Source organism: Schistocerca gregaria, chromosome 10, assembly GCF_023897955.1.
Source record: "Schistocerca gregaria isolate iqSchGreg1 chromosome 10, iqSchGreg1.2, whole genome shotgun sequence".
Taxonomy (NCBI): Eukaryota; Metazoa; Arthropoda; class Insecta; order Orthoptera; family Acrididae; genus Schistocerca; species Schistocerca gregaria.
Genome location: NC_064929.1, coordinates 75479983 through 75507629, shown reverse-complemented (window position 1 = coordinate 75507629; position 27647 = coordinate 75479983). Strand labels below are relative to the sequence as shown.

Sequence of the window (27647 nt, the reverse complement as noted above, 5' to 3'; positions counted from 1 at the left end):
CACTACAGTTACGGAAGTCCAATTATGGCTCTGGAGGACACTGACTGTGTTAAAAAGTTGACCACTGCAGTGAAAGAGTCAATGTCAATTGCAGTGGCATGCCAGAAGCCGAGTCCAGAGCGGCAACTACACCCATTCACCGGTACTGCATTCTCTCTCATCTGCAGGACACTGCAGCATTTGAGGAAAGGATGAACCTGGAAACCTACCCTATCAACCCGATGCACAGCTCACAGACCACTGGCACCGTATATGATGCGGCAAATGTTTAGTGTAATGGACACAGGTCATTATGTATACTGAATGGAAGCACCAGGTGAAATATAGAGGTGTTAGGCATTCTCAGAACAGAAGGGTCAGCTACTAGTAGTGAGTTCCCCTTTGGAAATGACGAGGGTAGGAGACCCACACCGAAATACTGTCATGCAGAAATGAAACCTCCATCTACAGGTAGCCAAAGTTCTGACAGATAACTGGCTAGGCTTACACACCAGATGAGCTTTTTAAAGTTAATAATTGGACTATTTTGGCCTCAAAGTTCTGGAAAAATCTTGCTCAAGCGTAAAAAAGTTAGTTAGTGATTTAGATTAAAATATTCGGATAGGGTCTTATTACACAAATAGTGTGTTGGTTACAAGTTGCTGAAGTATTTGAACTTAATCATCTACAACAAAAACAAAAAATAGCAATTGTCATGTTCCATGTTTCAACTACATTTCTGTGACTTTTATGGAGAAAAACTGGCGATGACACCAACCATAGTGAAAACTGTGTTATAACACTACTGATGGGTGTGAATGTCAACTGTTAGGATTGAAATGATTATCAAATAAATGCTTGTATTTACAAATTTTGTTCATAATGAACTATTAAACATATTCCATGTGCATTATCTATGTAAGTTAAAATGAACTGTAATCAAGCTACATTTAAATCTAAACAGGGACATCCCCATTAATTCCAATTACCTTTTTTTTTTTTTTTTTTTTTTTTTTAATCACAGGTTGGACTGGTGATTGCAGCAGTTTACAACATTTCTGTTTCTTCTGAGCCAGTGTTGTCAGTAAACTCTCTTCTCCTCCACTGCAGACTGCTTACTTTTTTCCCATTGCCCATTACATACTCTGTGGGAGGCATTTTAGCTTGTTACCAAAGCTAGAGTATACAGCAATGTAAGTCAATCCTAATATTTTTTTTATTGGTTTTGTGGCTGGTAAGTTTGTTTTCCTCTACAATCACAAAAATGATGCCATCCAGAAAGTAGCTTCTGTTATCATATAACATGGGAATTGGTGTGGTGTGACTTTTAGTGTGGGGGTTGGAGACACACAAGACAATTGCTGCTAAACTGACTTTGGCAGTAAGTCAGTATGTTTAGAGCTGCAATAGTGAGAAAGTGACATTGCTTTTCATTCCGTTGCAGTAGCTGCTCAATGGGAGTGTTGCTGCTGAAAGTCCTCCCTATTGTACACCACAAAAAAAATTTAAAGCTGTTTGAATTCACTGCAAAATTTGTGCAGTACTTGGGCCCAGTATGATGATTGAAGATGCTGTTACAATATTATTAAAAGAACACTATTACTTCTTTCTGTTTTATCTGCCTCTCCCACCTATCTTGCACGAAATATAATAGCAAATGATACAGTCATACCAATTTACAACGTGTACAACTTTGCTTCCATCATTTGCCAATAGGTGGTGACAACAGTAAGTTGCAGTCGAAAGAAACAGATCGTAGTCATCAGGCAGATAGCTTGGACCTCTGTCAACATAACCTCATTCAAAAATTAGTCTATTTGTGTCTGCATCATAAAGATGTCTCTGATTAAAAATGTCAGTTTACAAGCCTAATTCTCGTCATTTGCAGGAAGTGTTACTGTTTTGTTTCAATATGAATAAAACAGCAGCTGAGTCTCATTGAATGCTCTCAAGTACATATGGTAAGCACGCTATTAGTGAAACAACATGTCTTCGGTGGTTTCAACATTTCAAGAACTGTGATTTTAACATCGTAGACCGCCATAGTGGTGGAAGAGAGAATGTTTTCGAAGATGCAGATTGGAGACACTACTGAGTGAAGACTTATGTCAAACTCAAGAAGAAATGGCACGATTAGTGGGAGTGACACAGCAAGCCATTTTAAAACGTCTTGAGGCTATGGGCATGATTCAGATAGAAGAAACTGGGGTTCCGTGTGAGCTGAAACCAAGAGATGTTGCACGGCATTTGTGTATTTTTGAACAGTTGCTTCAGAGGCAAAAACAGAAGGGATTTCTGCATCACAATGTGACCAGGGACGAAAAATGGGTTCATTACAATAACCCTAAATGCAAACAATCATGGGGATATACCAGCCAAGCTTCCACATAGACAGCCAAAAGAATATTCACAGCACCTAGATCGTGCTCTGCATTTGGTGGGACCAGCTCGGCATCGTGTACTATGAGGTGTTAAACCCACATGAAACAATCACAGGTGCTCATTATCGAATGCAATTAACGTGTTTGAGCAGAGCATTAAAAGACAAACGGCCACAATACAGCAAGAGGTATGATAAAGTTATTTTGCAGCACAACAACGCTCAACCCCACATTGCAAAAGAGGTCAAAACGTCCTTGGAAATGTTAAAATGGGAAGTCCTAGCCCACCCACTATATTCTCCAGACATTGCTCCCTCTGACTATCACCTGTTTACATAAATGGCGCAAGGCCTGGCTGACAATCACTTCCAATCTCATGAAGAAGTCACAAATTGGATTGATTTATGGATCCCTTCAAAAGATGAACAATTTTCGCAACACAGGATTCGTACACTGCCCAAAAGATGGGAGAAAGTAGTGGCCAGCAGTGGAAAACACTTTGAATGACATGTGTAAACAATTTGTTTCATTAAAGCCTCAAATGTTGGAGAAAAACGGCAGAAGCAAAGTTGTACAAGTTGTATTTTAAAACTTACTGTTTACTAAAAACTGTGAGTGTATGCCTCTATGTCAACCAAATTCGACTTCCACCAGGAAAAGACATATTACATCTGCTCCTTCATTTTTCACTTACTGTAAGATAGCTGAAAAGAGGACAGCAGCAGAGATAAAATTCCTCACTTTGAGGGCAAAAAGTACCTGACAAGAAAAAAAAAAGATGAAAATTATACATAAATCTTTAAAACTACACAGAAAGAGTTATGTTGCAGGTAGCAGTGGTGGTGCCATACATTACATGATCTTTCGTAGTGTCACTTAAAAGTGGAAAATAAATGAAAAAGTTGGTCCTCTGTCTGTAGTAACAGACTAGTACAGGAAACTGGAAAAACAATTTGTCAGAACCAACATTTTCTGATATCCTAACTCGCAACTTTATGCTGGTTCCTATGAGAGTTTTGATCAAGATCATCACTGAACAATCAAGATACCTGAATTTTTGTGCTCGTCAGGTTCCAAAACTTCTTCCTGGCAATCACAGTAATTTCTTTTTCAGTGTACTGAAGGAGGACAAGGGTTGCTAAACAACACTGCAATTAGTGATGTGATACAAGTTTCCAGCACTAACAAGGAGACAAATAAGCAGTCAGTGGTGCTGAGTCTTACCAAATTGCCCAACAAAACAGCACACTAAACTATCAACCAGAAATGTTGTTGTTGTCGTCGTCGTCATCTTCAGTCCTGAGACTGGTTTGATGCAGCTCTCCATGCTACCCTATCCTGTGCAAGCTTCATAATCTCCCAGTACTTACTGCAACCAACATCCTTCTGAATCTGCTTAGTGTATTCAGCTCTTGGTCTCCCTCTACGATTTTTACCCTCCACACTGCCCTCCAATGCTAAATGTGTGATCCCTTGATGCCTCAGAACATGTCCTGCCAACCAGTCCCTTCTTCTTGTCAAGTTGTGCCACAAACTCCTCTTCTCCCCAATTCTATTCAATACCTCCTCATTAGTTATGTGATCTACCCATCTAATCTTCAGCATTCTTCTGTAGCACCACATTTCAAAAGCTTCTATTCTCTTGTGTGTAGCCATGTATGGAAGTGAAACATGGACGATAAATAGTTTGGACAAGAAGAGAATAGAAGATTTCGAAATGTGGTGCTACAGAAGAATGCTGAAGATTAGATGGGTAGATCACATAACGAATGAGGAGGTATTGAATACGACTGGGGAGAAGAGGAGTGTGTGGCACAACTTGACTAGAAGAAGGGATCAGTTGGTAGGACATGTTCTGAGGCATCAAGGGATCACAAATTTAGTATTGGAGGGCAGTGTGGAGGGTAAAAATTAAGTGGACACACAATTGCGGTACTGGCACGCAGATGCCAGCATTCGTTGCTGATGAACGGCAGGCAGCATTGGAGCGGGGTGTGTGGAGCATGAACTAGGCACCGGCTGTGGATGCTCGTACACGGCAACTTCTGCTGTACGGTTCTTGAGGAGACACTGTTGGTATCCCCTTGGTTGATCTGGGTGGCCAGTTGCTCAACAGTCACACTATTCTCTCTCTCTCTCTCTCTCTCTCTCTCTCTCTCTCTCTCTCTCTCACACACACACTCACACACTCACACACTCACACACTCACACACTCACACACTCACACACTCACCTTCGCAGCCATCATTCATCCCTGTTGTCTATGGCCTGTGTGGTGTCGCAAGGCTTAGCCCAGTCCCACCCCTCATTAAATCGATCAAGACTTACACGAATAATTGTAAGAACAGTTATTACTATTATGTTCTTTAAGTTTTTTTTGGGTTTTCAGAAATACTGTGGGAAGAATGTTTACTTATGTTGCAGATAACGTGGAAGACGCTGCCCGACGATCACCATGAAAGTTTGACGTAGCGGCGAGTGGGCAAGGAATAAAACGAACGCTGCGAACTACCACGAGCCACGGAAGAGCCCAGACCGTGAGGGAGTCGAGCTTCCTAGGTCGTCGTCGGACGACGTCAAAGGAAGAGAGATTCTGCTTTCTCTTTGTAAACAGATTGGTCAAGTCTCGAAATGTTCGTGTAAAACGTATAGGTGGGTGACACATTAGGTGGGACCCAATGCCTGTAATACTTCCACAGTTACTAAAAAATTGTTAAACGGCAAAACCAATAGGTCATCATTTATAGAGATAAAAAGTAGTAAAGATATAGGAAAGGAAGAGTTGCAGCATCAGAATGAAAAGTGATACACCGCTCAGCAATGGAGAAGGACGTAAACAGCAGGTGTTACGTGATGAAAACAAATCAACAGATAAAATAGTAACTCAGTAATTAAGCATAAAGCCACATAACACTGCACCTGCGGTGCGCTACTGTTGCCTCAGCACCAGTTTTAGATAAGACCATTTTGCCACACGTGGTATAGTTTAACCACAGTGGTGTGCAAACAGTTTACAAACTTTGCCATTTCAGAAATTCTTCCACTCTTGGCCAAAAGCTAATGATCGTGCCCTCTCGAATGATAGATAAATCACTCCATTTCTGCATAATGACAACTGCACGATTCCACATCCCCCGATACACTTAATATACCCTGCACTGCTAGAGCTACCACCTGCCATCTATGAGTGGTTATTACACACTGGCAACAAACTTGGGCAGTGTTTGCACTAATTGACTGGACTGTGTATTGGAGAAATTTTTCAGGTGGAGACAAACACAGTATGCTCAGAGGATGAAACTTACGGACATCTTTCATAGTTTCAGAAAAGTAGGATCATTGGTAGGAAGCACACAGGAGTTCAAACTGACAGATCACAGACACAGTTGTGTGTAGTACGATGACTGCCACAGTGAATGGTAGCGAGATGGACTCGGGACACGAGTGTGGCAAAGACTAGGCACAGGTCTTTTCAGAACGACCTGGCTCTGATGAATGGGCAGATAACAGTAGCTGAAATCTGGGCGGAGTTCATCACAAAACACTGGGAGCAGATTACTAGTAGCTGGATTGGAATCTCGAGTTGCTGTCTGTCGGTTAGCACTGAAACTGCACCACATACAAGTGAGATTTGCATGCTGTAGACCCAGAGTCAGTTGGAACACCGAGTGTCACTCCAGTATTCAGTGGCATGTCTCGCTTCTGCCTTCAGTGGTCAAACTGATGTCTGTAGGCGACCTCACGAAAGGTCATACATAGCAGAGATTATCGACAGTGATACCTTTCGAACTCTCGGATTCGTAGCACAGGGAGCTATTCGGTATGGCAACAGGACTGACGTGGTAATCACTGAAGAATAGATGAATGAATACCAGATTGCTAAGAAAAAAAGGTTTCACTCATCCTGGGCTCAAGTCCCTGCCTAGTATGAAGTTTTCATTAGCATAAAACTTCCATATCAGTGCACGCTCTGCTGCAGAGTGAAATTTCATTCTGGAGACAATCTCCCAGGTTGTGGGTAAGCCATGTCTCCATACTATCCTTTCTCCCAGGAGTGCTACCAGCACAAGTTTTGCAGGACTTCTGTGAAGTTTGGAAGGTAGGAGATGAGGTACTGGTGGAAAAGCTGTGAGGTCAGGTTTCGAGTCATGCTTGGGTAGAGCACAAGCCCGATGAAGGCAGAGGTCCCGGGTTTAGGTCCCAGTCAAGCTCGCAGTTGTAGTCTGCCAGGAAGTTTCGAGGTAAACCCTGTTGTCGTACCTTTCGTAAGCAATGTAGGAAACAACATATTCCAAGTAGGATAATGCAAAACCCTATGCTCCAGTAAACATCACAAAATCCTTGAGGGATGCATGGACCCATAAATGGCCTGAACAGTGCCCTGACTTGTACTGCTAGATCATGTCTGGGATTCAATGGGAAGACACTTTCACAGCAATCTCTAGGCATCAATCTTCATCAGCTGACACAGCATATGTTTCACACATGGTAGGAAAAGCCTTGGGATGATATTCAGAGGCAGCTTGGTTACATGCCACAGTGAATACAAAGAATGTGTTTGTGTTCAGGGAAGGGAGAGGGGCCTGTGACACACTTAATACTGATCATTTGCAGATAGAATAAAATTTCTATTATTTAATACGTGTTATGTGATGAACATCTCCACAAAGTTTGACAAATATTGAACTGGTCCTTCATGATGTAACACTTTCCACTTCCAGCAGTAAACATTCCATTGGAGACCCTACCTGTGAGCTCCAGTTCCTAGCCTCGCCCTGGAAGCCCATCTCCAGCAGGATCATCGGCAATGTCCTCGTCCCGATGCCTGCCTCTACAGTGATGACAATGCTGGGTGCGGATATAACACAGATCTCATTCTTCACGGGCTTCTCCTCAGGCACCACCGGGGCAACAATCGACTCCCCACTCAGGGCAGCCACTGCATCTTCACCTTCCTCTGTAATTGACACCTCAGTGTAAACATAAACGAAGGAAGGTGGCCGTATCAGAAATTTCTATTAAATGCTACTTGTTTAGCTTAGTGAATCAACACTGACACACTCCACAAACTACTGCTAAGTGCACAGCAGGAAAGTTTTTGATCACCCGTGGGAAAAACTATATACCTTATACATTGAAATAAACACAACATACAAACTAAATACAGCAACAAAATAAATGTTCTCTCTATCATTAACTACAACACAATGTGATTTAGACCTTAGCTTCTTCAAAGTATCCACCATTCCCCTCAGATCAACTCCACACGCTCATGGAATTATGGAGATAAGATTTTTAGTGTTTCGCTGATAGTAATAGTAATAGTAATAGTAATAGTAGTAGTAGCAGCAATAGTAGTAGCAATAGTAGCAGCAGCAGCAGCTTTAATCATCTGTTGATCTCTTTTTACAAGGATATAGGACATGTCAAAAGTATTTACAAATTTCTGATATGAATATAATACAGGGCAACATTCCACGTGGGAAAAACATATATAAAAACGAAGATGATGTAACTTACCAAACGAAAGTGTTGCTATGTTGATTGACACACAAACACAAAAACATACACAAAATGTCTGCTTTTGTGTGTGTGTGTGTGTGTGTGTGTGTGTGTGTGTGTGTGTGTACACCTGTCCTTTTATCCCCCTAAGATAAGTCTTTCTGCTCCTGGCATTGGAATGACTCCATACCCTCTCCCTTAAAACCCACATCCTTTCGTCTTTCCCTCTCCTTCCCTCTTTCCTGATGTAGCAACCGTGCGTTGCGAAAGCTTGAATTTTGTGTGTGTGTTTGTGTGTGTGTATCAACATACCAACGCTTTCGTTTTGTAAATATATCTAAAAACAAAGATGATGTAACTTACCAATTTCGATCAATTTAAAATAAGTTAATTCGTATACACATATATTCACACTAACACGAATTCTTTACAGACGAATGGAAAAACTGGTAGAAGCGGACCTTGCGGAAGATCAGTTTGGATTCAGCAGAAATGTTGGAACACGTGAGGCAATACTAACCTTACGACTTATCTTTTGACAATGTTGACTGGAATATTCTCTTTCAAATTCTAAAGGTGGCAGGGGTAAAATACAGGGAGCGAAAGGCTATTTACAATTTGTACAGAAACCAGATGGCAGTTATAAGAGTCGAGGGACATGAAAGGGAAGCAGTGGTTGGGAAGGGAGTGAGACAGGGTTGTAGCCTCTCCCCGATGTTATTCAATCTGTATATTGAACAAGCAGTAAAGGAAACAAAAGAAAAATTTGGAGTAGGTATTAAAATTCACAGAGAAGAAATAAGAACTTTGAGGTTCGCCGATGACATCGTAATTCTGTCAGAGACAGCAAAGGACTTGGAAGAGCACTTGACCGGAATGGACAGTGTCTTAAGAAGAGGATATAAGATGAACATCAACAAAAGCAAAACGACGATAATGGAATGTAGTCAAATTAAATCGGGTGATGCTGAGGGAAGTAGATTAGGAAATGACACACTTAAAGTAGTAAGGGAGTTTTGCTATTTAGGGAGCAAAATAACTGATGGTCGAAGTAGAGATGATATTAAATGTAGACTGGCAAAGGGAAGGAAAGCGTTTCTGAAGAAGAGAAATTTGTTAACATCGAGTATAGATTTAAGTGTCAGGAAGTTGTTTCTGAAAGTATTTGTATGGAGTGTAGCCATGTATGGAAGTGAAACATGGACGATAAATATTTTGGACAAGAAGAGAATAGAAGCTTTCGAAATGTGGTGCTACAGAAGAATGCTGAAGATTAGATGGGTAGATCACATAACTAATGAGGAGGTATTGAACAGAATTGGGGAGAAGAGGAGTTTGTGGCACAACTTGACAAAAAGAAGGGACCGGTTGGTAGGACATGTTTTGAGGCATCAAGGGATCACAAATTTAGCATTGGAGGGTAAAAATTGTAGAGGGAGACCAAGAGATGAATACACTAAGGAGATTCAGAAGGATGCAGGCTGCAGTAGGTACTGGGAGATGATGAAGCTTGCACAGGATAGAGTAGCATGGAGAGCTGCATCAAACCAGTCTCAGGACTCAAGACCACAACAACAACAACAACATATTGACAGACTTCTAGTTAGAGACAATCAGATTTACTCCTAGTATACAATACTTTTTTTACAAATAACTTATTAAAATAATTTAATACCACACTGCTCACTCATATCTAACTATCAGTCACTGCACACACTATACACTGAGTCAGCATCCCTCCATAATGAGTGACATGCTGAGCTCGGAAAGAGGAAGAGGTGTTAGTATAGCGCTATGCATAGCTTGGGGGTAAGTATTTCTATAAAGGAAAAAAGAAAGAAATAAAGTGAAGGTGTTATGTGGAATGTTGTATATTTTATCATCATCATCATCATCATCATCATCATTTATTTGTATAACTTTTTTTTAAAATCAAACCCCTACTCTGTTACAGTCCAACATCAGATTTAAGCCAGGTGACTCACTTGCCCAAATCATGTTCTTCAGATCCTCACATTCCTCTCTATCTCCACATTCCTCTTTTCTACTAACATACACTCAGCACAATGTGGAAGTACGTTTGGAATCATACAGCTGCAGAACAAACCCACAACCGATTAGCCTCTTGCCAGAACGAATCTGATTGTTGATCAGTATCTTCCTTCACTAAAATTTCATCAGTTCTCACTAGATCGCTTACTATCACCTGCAAAACATCCCCACACCATAACTGATTCCCCACCATGCTTCACCACTGATGTCACACACTGACTCTTCATACAATCTGCACCAAGCTGATGATCAAAAATTGACGTTGGCTTCCAAATACTTCAAACAAAGATTCAAAGACTTACCAAGCGGGAAAGTGCCGGTAGATAGGCACAATAAAACAACACACACACACAAAATTTCCAGCTTGTTCACTATTTACTTCCTCACAAATTTCAGGTGCAGTATGACTCCTCCAACATTTACTTCACTGTATGATGTTACTCCAGATCTTCCAGATTGCAAAAGCTTTGCATTGGCACAGTTTGCTTGAACTCCTGCAAAATGTACACCACTGTGGATTGGGCTATGCCATCTTTTGCTGCCAGCTGGGTTGGCCGAGCAGTTCTAGGCGCTACAGTCGAACCGTGCAACCACTGTGGCCACAGGTTCGATTCCTGCCTTGGGCATGGATGTGTGTGATGTCCTTAGGTTAGATAGCTTTATGTAGTTCTAAGTTCTAGGGGACTGATGACCTCAGAAGTTAAGCCCCATAGTGCTCAGGGGCATTTGAACCATCTTTTGTTGCTACTGTTCTACTAGAATGGTAGTCTTGATCCAGAGCTACAATTACAAAACATTTTTTAATTTCAGTCTCCTCGTTCTGCCTCATTAGGAGGTAATATGGTATCAACCTGATCAGGTGTACAAACACATTGCTCAATGCACCGAATGTACTGTAAAGTAACGCAAACGGATTTCTATGCAGAAAGCTGAAGGAATGAGGAATATTCGGATGAAACCGTTGTAAGTAAAGGCATATTAGTGTTGCTGTGGATATTCATGAGCGTCGCTCTAGGCACAACCAGTCATATACACAGAGGTGTTTAGTTTTTACACATTCATATTTATTTTGTTATATGAACAGGGATATAACATCTTCTAAATGAAATCCCCGTTTTAAACACAAATCCATAGCTGTGATAGGTGATATAAAAGTTTTGATCTGTAGTGTTTTCCCATTGTAGCAGTTATTAGACCTCCTCCCCCTTCCATTCACGTACAGAGTACAGGAACAGTGCCTGCTTAACACTTCTGTGACTGCTGTAGTTAATATAATCTTGTCTTTACAGTCCCTACAGTTGCACCACATGGAGGTGTGCAGAATGATCGTAGGTTATTCACTAAATTCTGGTTCTCCAAACTCTGTATGTGGGATTGTCTGTCAGTTCAGGCCTTTTGGCGTCTCTGTGATGTTCTCCTGTGGCTAAAAGAAATGACACACCATTTGTTCTGCTGTTCTTTTTGTACACTCAATATCCTCTGTCAGACCTACTTGGTACGGGTCCCACACACTTTAGCAATATACTATGACAGGTCATATGACAGTTTTGCAAGCAGTCTGATTTGTAGACAGACTGCAGTTTCTCAGCATCCTAAAAATGAATCGAAGTTATCATCTGTTTTACCTACAACTGAGCCTACATAATAATTTGATGACATATCCCTACAAATTGTTACAGCCTCATATTTGTAGTTGAATTATTCCAACTATATTGTGGTCCTAGGATGTAGATTTTGAAGTTCACCATTTCACATTTCTGAACATAGCATTTGAAGTCTTATCAAGAACTGACAGCACTTTCATCCAGTACCCTTTTTTTTTTTTTTTTTTACAGGTAACTTAAGTAACTGCACTATGCCTGAGATTGCTATTAATATAGAATTTTTGATTGGTGAGCATAATATTTTATAATTCTTGGGTATAGCTGTACTGCAATAAAACAGCCATCAGATGAATCTAAAGAAAGCAAAATAGCACAGCTTCTTATCTGTGGACAGGCAGTACTTGTCTCTTTATCAGTTAAGTGACATAAATGCTGAAATCAATAGATATAAAAAGCAGCTGGGTAATATAAGAGAAGGAGTGATGACTTTTCTCAAAATAACTACTTTTCTTGTGATATAAGAGGGTAACAAACCTTTCCGACCTCAATGTGAAGACAGCAGCACCTGTCAACAAAAGTTGGGATATTTGTTTGCACAAGCATAATTAGGCACTCACCAAAATTTCACCTACTGTGAATGAGTATTTGTTGTTGGACAATTGTTTCAGTGAATCGATCCAAGTGTTCTTGTGAAAAATGGATAAAACTAAGTATCCGCTGTCATTAGATTTCTTTTTTTGAAAGCCAATACGCCAAACTAAACATGTGTTGAATGCTTTGTATGGGAGGCTCTACACCACCATTTACCACCATTAAATTTTCAGCAGCTGAATTCAAATATGGCTGTACCAGCTTGGGTAGCCAAAAACTACAACACTGAATTTTAATAGTGAAGCCCACCAAATGGTGCTAGAGAACCACCAAGTTAAGATGAGAGAGATGGCAGAGCCTATGAGCATATCTAAAGAACGTGTTTGTCACATATTGACTGAAAATTTAGGAACGAGAAAGGTGACCACACAATGGGTGGCAAGTGCTCTGTGCCGTCTCACACCTCAGTGGTTGCTAGGGCAAAAGTCATCCAACTGCAATCTAGCTCCAAGTGACTTATTTTTTGTCCCCTTGGCTAAAAATTGTCCACAGAAGAGAAATTTTCATCAAATGAAGAGGTCATCACCTTCATAAACAACTATTTTGTAGAGAAAGACACTGCCTGTTATTTGGACAGGTTAAAGAGATGGGAGCATCATTGGGAGATGTGCGTAGACTTGCACAAAGATTCTATTTAAAAATAAAAATGAATTTGAAGAAAAAATCTCCTATTTTTTGGTTGGGTTTGAAGCTTTTCAGACTACCATTGTATATACAACCTAGAAGAAATTCTGTTATATTACCAATTATTGACATTTCTTCAGTACACTAATAAGATTATTAGTAAGTAGGTTATAACCTGTATAATTCTGTTATATTACCAATTACTGACATTTCTTTAGTACACTAATAAGATTATTAGTAAGTATGTTATGCAATGAATAAATCACTGTTTGTTCATTATGTTAATCAGTTGTGCATCTGATTCACCATCCTCCCCATTATTGTTTTAGATAAAGAATTTCAGATACTTCACCTAAAAGAATTCCTCGGATGTCAGGTTCAAAGATTTAAGTGACCAAGAGCAGAACACAGTGTCACCATCTACTATACAACTCAGCTTTGGAATGTGTGTAAACCTTCTGATTCACTGTCTTATGTATTTTCTTTTAAAATCTCTGTAATTCTTATTGATCTATGACTATGAATTACACAGAGCCATTTGGAACCACCACTTTAATTTTGAATTGCCTCCTATTATAATTTCAGTGCTGCTGCCATTTACATGTGATTCACTGTTATCCTATAGTAACTAGTCACACGGCATGTCATAAAATGTGCAAGAAAATCATGTGCAAGATTTGATCAATTAGCAAACATCATGTCAATGCCACTTACACAATATGTCAGACAAGAATTAGCTCCTAATTCAACACCAGTCGCCTCACAATGTAAACCTGACACTGTTATATATACATGTAATTCATCACTGACAAAATATGAGGTCAATATGTTTCCATATAGAGCAATTTAAGTAAGAAAGGTCCAAACCTGTGATGAGAAACCAATGATCTGTGTCTTTGAATGGTTTTGCTGTCCAGAGATCCGAGTAGTCTGCCTCCTTCTCCTCACTTTCATCCTGTTTTGTGGCAGATGCAGTCAAGGCAGCCTGTACCTTAGTCAGTAACTCAATGGTCGCTGAAAAAATACAAAAAAAAAATATTATACACAAATGTCAGAACAGATCTAGAGTGAATGAGTGTACAGCCAGATGACTACCAAAAATGAGACAGCTTCAAAACAGCTGTAGTAGTATTTGGGATTTTCTAAGCCAATAAACAACTGCTGCCATGTGATCAGATGAATGATGCAGTGATGAAAAAATCTGACTGGGGGGGGGGGGGGGGGGAGAATGCAACTGTCGCAATAGATGCAAGCTTAATAGTGCCCTTAGTTGGCTGAGTTATGAAATAACTAAGTGTAATATATCAGCTGGTCATCCAGCATTGCAAATTCTTACTTGTCCTTATCCATGTTAACACCAAAAGCTTTTGATTGCACCATGTGTGAGCACACGGTTGTGAATAGGCACAGATACACCCATTATAATAACTACTCAGTGGATAAAATTTTCCACTGATGCATATATCTGAGACTACATTTGTGAATTTCCACAATAATAATTACTTTGTGCTTAAAGGGCAGCATCACTTATGATTTTCATTTATTTAAATTACATGCAACTGATAATAACAATTGTTATTATTACCACTAACACGTTTAGAGATAGTGTTCACGCCAACCAAACTTTTGAGCTGAAAGGACATTGACAATCCGTCTATCTAAGAAGATGTCTTCTGCTAATGTGGACTAAGTGCCAGTGAATAGATGTATACTGTAAGGGCACAGAAATTTTAATGAAGTAAATTAGACTATTCACATGAGCATTAGAAGTGCAAATTTATCTGTACTCTCACTTTAGTACATAAATGAGCAAGCATGTCTATAATTAATATTATTATTCTGTTTATGATATTTAAATTATGTACTAAAGAGGCATTTTAATAGATAGTGTATTATCCCAATACAAAATGCCCTATGTGATCAAAAGTGTCCGAACACCCCCAAAAACATATATTTTTCACATTAGGTGCATTGAGCTGCCACCTACTGCCAAGTACTCAATATCAGTTACCTCAGTAATCACTAGACATCGTGAGGGAGCAGAATGGGGTGCTTGGTAGAACACACGGACTTCAAACATGGTCAGGTGATTGGGTGTCAGATGTGTCACATGTCTGTTGCAAGATTTCCACACTCCTAAACATTCCTAGGTCCACTGTTTCCAATGTGATAATGAAGTGGAAACGTGTAGGTACACGTACAGCACATCATACAAGCTGGCCTTAACTCTTGGTTGACAGAGATTGCTGACAGTTGAAGAGGGTCATAATGTGTAATAGGCAGACATCTATCCAGATCATCACACACGGATTCCAAACTGCATCAGCATTCACTGCAAGTACTATGACAGCTAGGCGAGAGGTGAGAAAACTTGGATTTCATGGTTCAGTGGCTGCTCATAAGCCACACATCGCACTGGTAAATGCCAAACGACACCTCACTCTGTGTAAGGAGCATAAACATTGGACAATTGAATGGTGGAAAAACATGTGGGGTGACAAAACATGGTACACAATGTGGTGATCCGATGACAGGGTGTGGGTATGGCAAATGTTCAGTGGATGTCATCTGCCAGCGTGTGTAGTGCCAACAGTAAAATTTGAAGGCGGTGGTGTAATGGCGTGGTGGTGTTTTTCAAGAAGGTGGTTTGCACCCGCTTGTTTTGCGTGGCACTATCACAGCACAGGCCTACATTAATGTTTTAAACACGATCTTGCTTCCCACTGTTGAAGAGTAATTCGGTGATGGCGACTGCATCTTTCAACAAGATGGAGCACCTGTTCATAATGCATGGCCTGTGGCGGAGCAGTTACACGACAATCACATTCCTGTAAAGGACTGGACTGCACTTGTCGTACCTTGGCACCAGTTTGTGTGCACACTCTTCATATATTTTGGTCACCTAGCTATTCAACCAGGTCACACAGCACGGTGCTCCTTCAGTTTTGGAAACAGGAAGAAGTCCAATGGTGCCACATCTGGATTGTAGGGAGGATGCTCAAAGAAGTCCCAATGAAATTTCGCGAGACAACAATTCTGTGGAAAAGCTTGCCTCTTCAGTAGTTCTGGATGGCCCAATGAAGACATTCCAGTAGTGATGCACAACATGCATCACTACTGATGTGCTGCAGGGCACAAGATCAATGAGTAGGACCCTTCCACTGCCCCAGGACAAAGAAGCCACCAAAAAACTAGTGGCAGTTTTGTTTCAATTGGACAGATTCTGTGGCAACTGAGGACAAAGCACTCTATAGGATGTCACTTCATTATGGGGATGGGGTGCTAGGAGAACCCTCTGTTTCATCTCCTATAACAATCTTGTCACTGAATGTGTTACCATCCCTTCTGTAATGCTCCAAGAATGCTAATGTAGCACCCATGCTCACAGTTTTCCAATCACCCGTGAGCACATGTGGCACCCACAGTGCACAGATTTTGTGTTACCTTAACTGCTGAGTGACAATTTCAATTTCATGCCCTGATCTCTTCTTCAGTTCTCCCTTTCTTAAACATGTACCACTTTCAGACACTGGCTGTATTCATTGCCCTATGCCATAAAAGGTAACAGGTCTGTGGTGAATGACACATGGTCTCCTCACAATCAATGCGATTTGGCCACAGCTATCTCTGCATTTACCATGTGATAAGGTCTGACGTGCGATCATGTCCACATCAGAATGAACACCAGAAACTTAAGAGTGGTTTCCACAACACAGGTGCACGGATTGTATGGACAAACATTATTTACTTGCTGCTTGGCCCTTTTATCATTAGGACTGTTACTATTTAGCTTAACTATACAAAAAATATGAATACTATGTCATTTTTATTTTACACTTTCCCCATCCACATCATACCACTATAAATGAAATGTCATCAGACCATTCACCAGTTACCCTACTACATCCAATAATTGTGGATTTGATACTAATGCCAGTTCCTTTTGATTATTTTTATGTCATTGCCAACCTATTGCCTACTCGCACACTCAGAGGTGAACAGACTGGATACAGACTGCCTCCTACCAGTAACAGTGAGTCATTTAACTGTACGACATCTGCTGTAGACCGACGTTTAAAGTTATGGAATTAATCCCAATGAACAGAAACGTCCATTCAATGAGAAAGAAAACCAAAAAAGAATATTTTAACTTTTACTTTTATAAAATGTAAAATTTACTATTAGTGCCCTGAGCATAAACGTGCCGTGTCACCGAATAATTACTGTGAGACAATACATTAAATTACACTGTAGACTGTTGCAGAATGGCATTATTTGAGCTTCTCCAATGAGCACTAGTGACGCTGCTACACCAAAAGTCATTTCTGAATAATAAACAAAAGTTATTATAGCACACAGGTGATAAATATATCAACTGTAATGTATAACAGCTGTACTTACAGCAAGAATGCAGTTGTAAATCAAAGAAGTTTGATCCTTCTCATTAAACAGTGCTGAGAAAAAAAGTTCATTATTTTAAAATCTGAGTGATACAGTCCGGAACCAAGAGGTATCAAATTATGGCTATAAAAAGATGTTGGAAGAATTTTCCTCAAAAAGAAAAATCTTTGTGCGAGAGCTCAGTACGAAAATACAAGAAACTTTACAGCCTTTTCATGACGTGTGGATTCCAAAACTGACTCTGGCATCAACTGTAATGATTTTTGTAAAATACATCTAGCTTTCCAACGTAAGTCACACCGTTGTATCATTACGTGCACTGATAATACACAGCCTAGCAACACTGAAAACTAATGCATCTACTCTAATGTTGGTCAGATTTTATTATTTTCATGTTGCACAAACCTTCAAACTACCTCTTCACCACTAAATATGCTAGGGATGTATTAATCCCACGGTAATTTAGTGAATATGTACTGGTAATTGAAAATTTGTTCCAGAATGTGACTTGACCTCTGATTTCTTAGTTAACTGTTAGGCTATCTGAGGAATTCTCAAAGTCCAACTCTGGTACCACCAATGCTTGATTCTATGATCTACAGACAATGCTAGCAGAGGTTCTCCTATGGGGTGTGTGGGAATAGTGTCACTGGGGAAAGACAGTTGTTGGAGGATCATGGCTTATCCTGTCACAGAAGATAGGCACTGACCAGTCAAAATATAACAACCACTGCCCATTGCGAGACTAAATGGTGGTGTTACAGGAACATGATGTGGTCAGGAAAGTAGACATAAGCAGAGTACAGATGAATGGGCAATCATTCTAGAGATGGTTAGGGTCACAAACTGGGAAATTCAATGACACGAGCTACTTTGACAAAAGGCAGATTTTTACTGCCAAGCACAGGGGAATGAGTATCTCGAAAACGGTGAAGCCAGTATCTACACGAAGTGGTAGAAGGATGGTCAGACCACAAATAGGCCACAAGGTGTTGGATGTCCATGCCCCTTTGCACAATGTAGTATTCAGAGGCTTCCCTGATTCGTAAAGCAGGATAGGCAGTAATCTGTAGCAGATCAGATGACAGAGTACAATGTTTCAGAGCACACCATTCAGCATACACTGTAGAATGTGAGACTCAGCGGCAGACAACCCCCGTCTGTTCCATGTTGATGCGAAGACATCGTCAATTACAGTTGCAGTGAACATGGAATGATCAAGACCAAATGTGGATTAATGGGAATGTGTCACCTAGTCAGATGACTCCTGCTCCCTATGCTTGTGCGTTGAGCAGAAAGCTGCTCAAAACGAGCACCGTGTGCAATATTCTGCTGGTTCTTCACCGAAGATGACGAAGTAAAGGCCGATTGGAAGTAATATTTCCTATTATTCAATCTTGTTCACCTTACTATTTCAACACACTTGGCAAACCCTTCAGATTGAACTTCGTTTCTCAAAGTGCAGTGGCTACTGCTGGTAGTCAAGAGTACAAATCAAACACCCAATTCTCAAAATAAATATGATGTTTCTGAAAACACCATATTATACACTGTACTCATGTTGACATTGATTATGCGATACAATAGTGTTTAATGATTCTGAAATCACAATTATATTGATAAGGAGTAAATTAAAGAAATAGTCTGTCCTATTTAACAGATTACACTCATCCCAGTGACATCATAGACATTTTCATGGTTGCTCTTCCTCTATGGCTTGCACTTTATCTCCAAGGCAGCATCTGAAGATGCAGAATAAACCGCCCAACCAGCAGTAACCTTGAGTGCGACACAGTTAAACATCGCCTTGACTTTTAGATACCTTGCGCTCGTCCATTTCAGCAAGAAGCATGCAAGTACTACATACAGTATAACCCCCCTTTACGTTCCCGGAATTAATGCGTTCCCACCGTTTACGACATTTTGTTATTGGCCCCGTCAAATTTCCTATACCCATAATGTTAATTTGCACCTGATTGTGTGTTGGCATATTTATAATTTTCTCGTGATTTACGCAGTACAAAAGAATGTTTGTGGAGAAAAAAATGACGCTGGCAAGATGTTGGCCATCCAGTAGTGTTTACAAATATTAGGTGGTTAAATTTCTTGACACCAGGGCATTCTACTCAGCGGATTTGAACTGGTAAACATTTAAAAGTTTACACAATTCGTGCTGTATCTCTCGCCGCTGCCAAGCTCTATTTGGCACGCTGGCTGATGGAAGTAACTTGGTTCATTTGAATGAATGATATCATGACCATTTCCAAAGTGTGTCTACTGTGCAAACACAGTTTTTTGATTTTTGTGATCATTGTGACACCTTTGTCGAACCATATTTAGTATCTTTCGGGGTATGGCCACTTGGAGCACTAGTTGACACCGTCACTCACTTTGCGTTGCTCAAATGTTTTTAGTGTAAACACAGCACCGGTTACATATTTTATTTGTGCTGAGTAAAATGTATTTAGAGAATGTATTCTCATTATCAAGTGCTGCATTTACGTGTGTATTTTTGTGATATACAAGCAAACAATATGAGTTATAGTTTGTGTGGTTTTCTACATAACTGATGAGGCACAGTACCTTATAGTCTCAAAAAGATGACAACAGTGCAAGAGACACAGAATAACACATATTCAAACACCACACAAAATACTTATTTACATATTTGGACTTTACAATGAGAAAAATTCTCGAAACGCATCATGCTAAGCATGAAAAAGTACGTTACTAGTGAAGTACTTCATTACTTAAATACTGAATGACAGCTGTAGGCTCTCCAAAACATCTATTATAACATATGAAACTGAGTCAAACTTTCCTGCTTCCCAGACAGTTATTACTTCCAGTTACATCAGAGGTATTGTTAGATAATAAACCTTCATCAGATACCAAACAAGACAGTAACAATTTTTTTGATGCCTGTAATGTACATGTACCATGCATAAAGTGCAATGGGGTATCCTATACGTAACTTTTACGGCTTAAAATGTTATTTCCCACATTTTACATTTTCCCCGCATTTTACACCATTTCAGAGATGCCAACTTTCAAAAGTGAAAAATCATGAGAATTGTAGTGGTGTACAATTGTGAATTACAACACATCCATGATGATTAAAGTTGAAATAATTCAATACCTGTAACAACTCAATTACATTCGCTTTATTATTTACATGCAAATACTAAATAATGGAAATACCTGAGCCTTCAGAGTGTATAATTTATCACTCAGCATGCTGAACAACATGAATAATGAGCTCTGCAGGTTTCTTTGGATTCACACACATTCAAGTGAAGCACTCTCGAGAGAACTACAGTTCAAAATTACGATCAGAGGAAACAAACTAACGTCTGTTAGATTTCTGTTTTGACATTGGCACAGCTTTCATTTCATAATGCAACCCATATTTGCATGGCATCTTATATCCATAAGACATATTACCAAAATTTAAATCAATTTTATACAGGAAGTACATGTTAGGTTTAGCAAATAATCTGAATAGTTTATCAGTCTGAATTTGTTTGATTACGGTAGTTACTTATTCAGCATACCCGTAGCTGACTTAGCCTTCTCAAAAAACTCTGAACTAAATTTCTGCTCAAAGCACTTGCCTTTTTGAAATAATTTTAAAATGAAAAATTTCTCCAAAGACACTTCTGAAAGCATGGGCCTGAACTGAGTTTTTGTCTTTGTAACTGTGCTAAAAATTCTCTCACATTCCACATTACTAGGTGAAATTGACAAAATAGCCAGCAACACCTTTGCAAGTTTATCATACTGAAGAACCCCATCAGCAGGTTTCATCTGACCTACCAACGCCCACTGATAATCAGTTCGCTCTGCTGCCAAGTTGGTTTCTTCCAGCTGAAACTTACAAAACTGAGAGTGGAGAATATCAACTTTTGTATCGAAGTTTTCACTTTTGCTATTCAGAATATTAGGAAATCTATTTATGAAAAATCTAAGGCTGGAAAATGATGCTTTGCCAATTGCACAAATATTTGCAACTTCTGCATGCATTAAAACTTCATCTTTGAATGGAAATTTGTGTCTCATGTAATCACATGATATGAAACATTTTCTTACAGACTTAAAGAATACAGACTTTTCCTCAGGTTTCAAAGTGGTCACCAAAGCAAATGTAGAATTCCCTATCATCAGATCACAATCACCCTTTTGATTTGCTGGAGTGTCATAATCTTTATCAATAAGAGAGCTGGAGGTTTTAATAATGAGTGGTCTCTCAAATCTTGCCACCACATTCTTTAATAGTTCCTCCAAAACTGACCTCAATAAGAGGGGCACTTGACTGAAGAGTTACATTAGTTACATTTGGGCTCTTAAAGATAGGCATAAAACTTGAAAGGAAAAAGCATACAGATTTATGTGACTCTGATGACAGAAACATGAACAGTTGTTCCTCACATGATAAAGCATAGTCCATAGTGTCAATGGTTTTCTGTAAAACTGATAATTGGATTTTTCTTTGAAGTAAGGAGTGTGGTAAAATCGTATCATAGTGTTGTGGCTTGGGATATGAAGTAGATACATCTACATTTGGAGTGTGTTTTGGAATTTTATAATTCTTCAAAGTTTCCACTTCAGAATCGTTGCTTACAATTCCACTCCTGAACAAACTAACCAAAGGGTCCCACTGCTCCAAAATCCTATCTAAACATCTTTTCAATGATAAACATCAAGTAGGCCCAAGTTTGAGAATTTTACTCATTTCTGTGTCCTGTAAAGTTTGAAACTTTACAAATTTTTCTTTCCTCTTTGCACTCCTTTCCAAATAAGAAATTATGTCAACAATATTTTCATCACCGTTTAAAGGCAAACATGCTGTCCCCTTGTCAGCAGCAAGATTAATTAGGTGACAGGAACAGCCTACAGTGGTTAAGTTAGCAATTTCTTGCTTCAAACATCCTGCCACACCCTTTTTTAGCCCTGCCATTACAGAAGCACTATCAGCAACAAAAGCCACACAGTTTTTTAATGGAATACGGAATTCCTGTAAAGTTGAAAGTAGATCAGCAATATTAGCTCCAGTGGCATCCCCTTTTAAATTAGGCACAGAAAGTAGGCAATTTTGAATTTCAGGGCTGAAAAATGATATGATAATAGGGTGTAACTTAAAGTCCATTTTATTACTACCATAGGTAGCAACAGCGAATGGATTTGACTGCAAGTGCATAATTTTCGCTTTTTCTTCCATGCACATTTCCGTAAGGATATGTCATCGTTTTTGTTCTGGCTCACCCATGTCATTTTGCAATTTCAGAATGGGGAAACATTTTGCAAAACAAAGGCCCAGTATGGTCGGTACAGTTTATAGTCACATTATGCTCTACAATAAATGAGGTAAATAAAGCCTGAACACTGCATTGTACTTCTTCACCATTCTACATGAAAAATAATCAACACCTCCAGGATACGCAGCTAACAACTACTGCAGAGTACACAAATCGCACAGCAGAACCGAGAACATAATGGTCCTACATTGTAGACAATGGTCTTGTAGCAGTGATGCCAACCTTGGGACACCGTTTCCCCCTACATTGCAGTTCAAATTCTCCTAAATGATTTATCAGGTAAGCAAGCGGGGCGGGGAGGGGGGAGGCAGTAAAATGGAGTCAAGGATGAAATTGTCGAGCGGAGGGGTAGGGAAGGGAGGGTAGTAACCCTTAATATTTTTCCCCCTGAAACATTAATCCCTCTAACTTCCCCCTAGGCAGCTTAATTCCCCTTAATTTTAGGAGGAAATCCCCCAACTTGGCAACACTGCCTTGTAGAGACAACAACACTAATCACTTCGCTTGGAACGACTATCGACTACTCCTTGTTCACGATAACTTCACGATTGCACTGGTGCTACCAGAAGTGGAGGTAATTGGCACTAGTTGAAAGATATTCAATTGTGTATGAACACTGCCAACGATAAGTTCCTTACTTCCTTATAGACACGAAGCACAAGCTACACCTACTGTCACTCCCAACAGCCAACTCACGAATCTTCAAAGTTAACACATACAAGTAGCAGCCATACCTTGTCATCCAGCAATATATCGAAGGCACAGGATTTTCAAATAAAAACGAAAGTATTGAAACTGCTCTGAAAATTGGGAGATCAGTCTTCACGGTCAGGAGATTTGGAGGAAGAAGGAAAAATCTGGCGCCTCAAGCTTAAATTGGGAGAGTTGGCACATCTACCATTTTTTTAAAGTCCCTTGAAAAGAGTAAAAGCAAAGTGTCACTGTACATGCAAACAGTATATTGTCTAATTCATTACAAAAATAAACTTATAGTGGCGAACATCATTCAGTATGCGTATTATTATTGAATGTAAGTCAGTGCACTACTGGATTGTAACTGTGCTACACACACACACACACACACACACACACACACACACACGAAAATGAAGTGTGCCTTTACATATGTACTCGCTATTTAATCACATGTGATGTGAAGTTTGAGAATTGTGGTAAGTGCTTGAAAATGACCAACACCTGGAATTAACTAATAGCATGGACAAAAAACACACTGCTCGGAAAAAAAGTTAGTACACCTTTTTAAGAGTTTACAATCCACTCAAGATTTATTGTTTCAACAGTGCATGTGCAGCACATGACGAGACTACATTTATAGTTCAACAGTACAAGCAGTTCTCAGACATCAGGTATCGAACCGCGCTGAAACACCCGTATTAGTTTGTGGTGTTGTAGCCTCCTCGGGCAGCACTGCAGGGCTGACTCTGGCGCACAGTCGATTCTACAAATGGCAAATACTGAGATACGTTATGCCACACCTGCAAGAGGAGTCGGCTGACGAGTTAAACGTGTCACTTCTCAATTGGAGATGATTCCAGGGATTGTGCTGGCCAGGGAAGTTGCTGCATGCCTTGCACAGCACACTGACAAGGAGACAGCACGAGCATGGGGTCGGCGATTTGTGAGAAATTTGGTGTGGTGAAAGAGGACCCCTAACACCTCACATGGTTAAAATATTAGGATACACTAGGCGGAAAAGCCCGGAAGTTTCTTAGGTGCCTTACAAGTATAAAATGTTAGTCCATTGCCGAGCCGCCGTCTGGCCTGGATGTTTAAGGCTCGGACTCTTACGCCAGAGGTCTCTGGTTGTATTCCTCCTCTGGCACTTTTTTCCTTCTATTTCATTTTCTTTTGTTATTCCACCAATTATTCAGATAGTTTCACAAATCTACATTATCTTTAGCAAATTAGTTACATTACTGAATAAAAATTATTTTCTTGTTGTCCAATTCATGGCAGTGCGTTTTCCATTTTTCATTGTAAAGTATATAAGGAGAATCATTGGGTTTATAATCAGAATAACAAATTCGATTGGGAAACATTCAATTTTTATACATATAATAATTATAAACATGAACCGCAGTCGTAATTATCGTAAAAACAAACAGAACAATAATTTTTGCAACATCTTGCGCTACATATAAAAGTGAAATTTTTACAATCGCAGAACGTTTGCAATAAATCTGTACAAAAATATGCCCCATTAACATTTACGAAAATGTTTTGAGTTTCTGATAATTTTGGGCAAACCAGGCATATTGAATCATGTCTCGTAATATTCGTGACAATAACTGATGGTGAGTTATAGAATGAATTTTTATACAGTCTTCCCAAAAATTAATTTCATGATTCTCCTGTAACAATGCACTGCAATTTTGCAAGCAACAGAAGGAAAAAAAAAGTGCCGGAGGAGGAATCAAACCCGAGACCTCTGGCGTAACGGTCCGACCGCTAACCACGCAGGCCAGACTGCGGCTCGGCAATGGACTAACATTTTACACTCATAAGACACCTAAGAAACCTTGGATCAATTTTTCTCGGGATTTTCCGAGTAGTGCGTCCTAATATATTAACCACGTGTGGTATTAGGGGTCTGCTTTCACCACACAAAATTTCGGACACATCCTGGACCTTACAGTCGTGCCATCTCCTTGTGAGTTTCATTGGCAGTGAGTGGGTTAGCATTATTTTGTTGGAACAACAGATCAGCTTCCTACTACACAAGTAAGTGGTTAGCATCCTCTCCAGAAACACCAACGGTGAACGAAAGTTGTAGCTGGTGTCTCTTGGGCAAAGGCACTCTATGAGAGAACGCTCATGAGGACTACATCGTATGTGCAAATAACCATCTATTGCATACAGATAAAACTCTCTTTCATCACTGATGACCACGGAGCACCAGTCATTCTTCCAAAAGTGATCCTCCGACAGCACCAGCCTAGACATGCACATCGATGCTGCGTTGTGAGTAGATGACAGACCACAGGTAGGTGTAGGGGTGTGTGTGTGTGTGTGTGTGTGTGTGTGTGTGTGTGTGTGTGTGTGTGTGTGTGTGTTTTCATAACCACTTCAGAACAGTTTGTGTTGATGTGTCTGGACTAACAAGCCCTCTTATGTGTGCTGTGGAAGCTGTATTATCTGCCACTGCTGCCCTCACATTACGATAATTCTGGTGGGCATCTGTGTTGTGTGGACATCCAGAACCTCGTCTATGTGTGTAAGAATGTTCATGTGACCACTGAGACCAGTATCACCCAACTTTTGTGACAATTTTTCAAAAGGACCATTGTGCCACTCAGAGGGCCACAATTTGACCCCTTTCAACCTCACTCCGTTGGCTGTAGGAAGAATGAGTGTGTCTCTGGGGCACAATTGTCTACTTACTTCACACATTTGCACCACACTGAACCTTCCAGCTCTGGGCATTCCATATTAAGGGTAGACACAGATGGTGCTGTGCTCCGGTAGCTATGCTGCTATGTTAACTGTTGGGGTACAACACTGAAACAATTATCAGTACAGTACCAGATCAAAATTGACACTGTATTTACAGGTGTACTTACATTATTTTAAGCATATATTACAACCTGTTTGATCCACTTTTTTTCCCTTAAAAATATCGAGGCTCTGGACCTCCACAAGAACAAAATTCTAATTTTCTGCAGTTTTTCCTTTATTAGATTTGTAGTACTCCGAAATTTCGATAAAGGCTTTATTAACTGTCATTTCCTAATACTTCTCCAGCCCCCTTTCCCCCTTCGCCTCCTCCAAACGTCAATCAGGCAAAGAGCAACATTTGATCCTTCTAACAAAGAAGTTTCAGATTAAATGTCCTTATCATTGCCTACCAAAGGCTTGCAACCACATACAGTGTAGTGAGACACAGTGTTTCTCGTGCAGCTCTAATGAGACATTGCATATGCAGCGGGAACTGTGCAAGTAAACAATCCAGGGCTGATGTGCAGATCCAGTTAACCTACGAGTAACTCAGACCGTCTGAGTAGTGCACTCCCTCAGGTTATTGCTCCAGGAGGTGATGAACAAGTCAGAGCCTGGCTGAAGCAAATGGAGCAAGGAGTCATTCGATAGCAGCAGAGTAGGTGCACTCCGAATGGCTGTCACAAAATAAAAGCAAAATTGGTTGCTCCCACTTGACAAGAAAGAGTAAGCAAACTACTACTTTCTGCAGTGTGTAGCTTTACATGCCTCAGAGATGATCATTTTCTCTGAAAATACTATTGTGTTCATAATCACAAAATTTATTACATTCACAAACACACGAACTGGATGCTTGGCACCTAAGTCGATCCTGGGATCTGAGATCTCTTCTTCTTCTTCTTCTTCTTCTTCTCCTCCTCCTCCTCCTCCTCCTCCTCCTCCTGTCACGTATTGATTGTTTTAACTACAGCAATGATTTGCTAATGTGAAAAATGGTGAATTGTGCCATGGCTTGGAGCCTATCTTATACAGGGTGATCTACTTCTCATGTAGGAAGGAGCCAAAAGTCTGAGGCTACAGGACTGATAAGGAGACTACACACCAGTCAGATTTTAGTAATTTTTAATATGTATGGTACGTGAAGATCAGAACCTAAATATCAGTCCCCAAAAGCAGCTAATGTAACTCTCAAAAATTACTGAGAAAACCAACTCTTAAGTTTTCTGAGCATGTTTAATATTCTAAAAATACGTTAATTTTTTGAAAGGCACTGTGGTGCTGAAGTAGGATGCTCACATGCCACATAAGGGGCACAGTTCAATTCCCCGCTGGTAAAACTTTTTTAAACAAAGGTGCATGTTCTACAACCATTTTTGTGATGTATAAAATGCCTAATGAGAAAAAAAATGAATTTGTAATGTTTTTCAATTTAAACAATCTTTTATAAAAGGTTGCCAACTAAGAATTTAGATGAGCTACAAAAACTGGATGCTTGTTTGTGACATGTAATTATAAACTAGAAGACTTGCACTTTCCTTTAAAAAGGCAATTTAGTATGTGTTACTTAGCATATATTTTATGACTACGTTTCAATGATTTAGATATTCGAAATGAGCAGAAAAAAAAAAAAGAACAAGAAAATAATGACCGAAACAAGACTAAAACCAGTGACCCAGCAATTA

General features: G+C 39.8%; 1 protein-coding gene across 1 annotated transcript in view; it reads right to left on the bottom strand.

Moving 5' to 3' along the window:
* Positions 1 to 27647, bottom strand: part of LOC126293289 (intermembrane lipid transfer protein Vps13-like) — a 391345-nt gene that overhangs the window by 193819 nt on the left and 169879 nt on the right. The window contains 2 exon segments of the mRNA XM_049986411.1: positions 7109 to 7317; positions 13661 to 13807. Of these exon segments, the coding sequence (XP_049842368.1) occupies positions 7109 to 7317; positions 13661 to 13807 (356 nt within the window).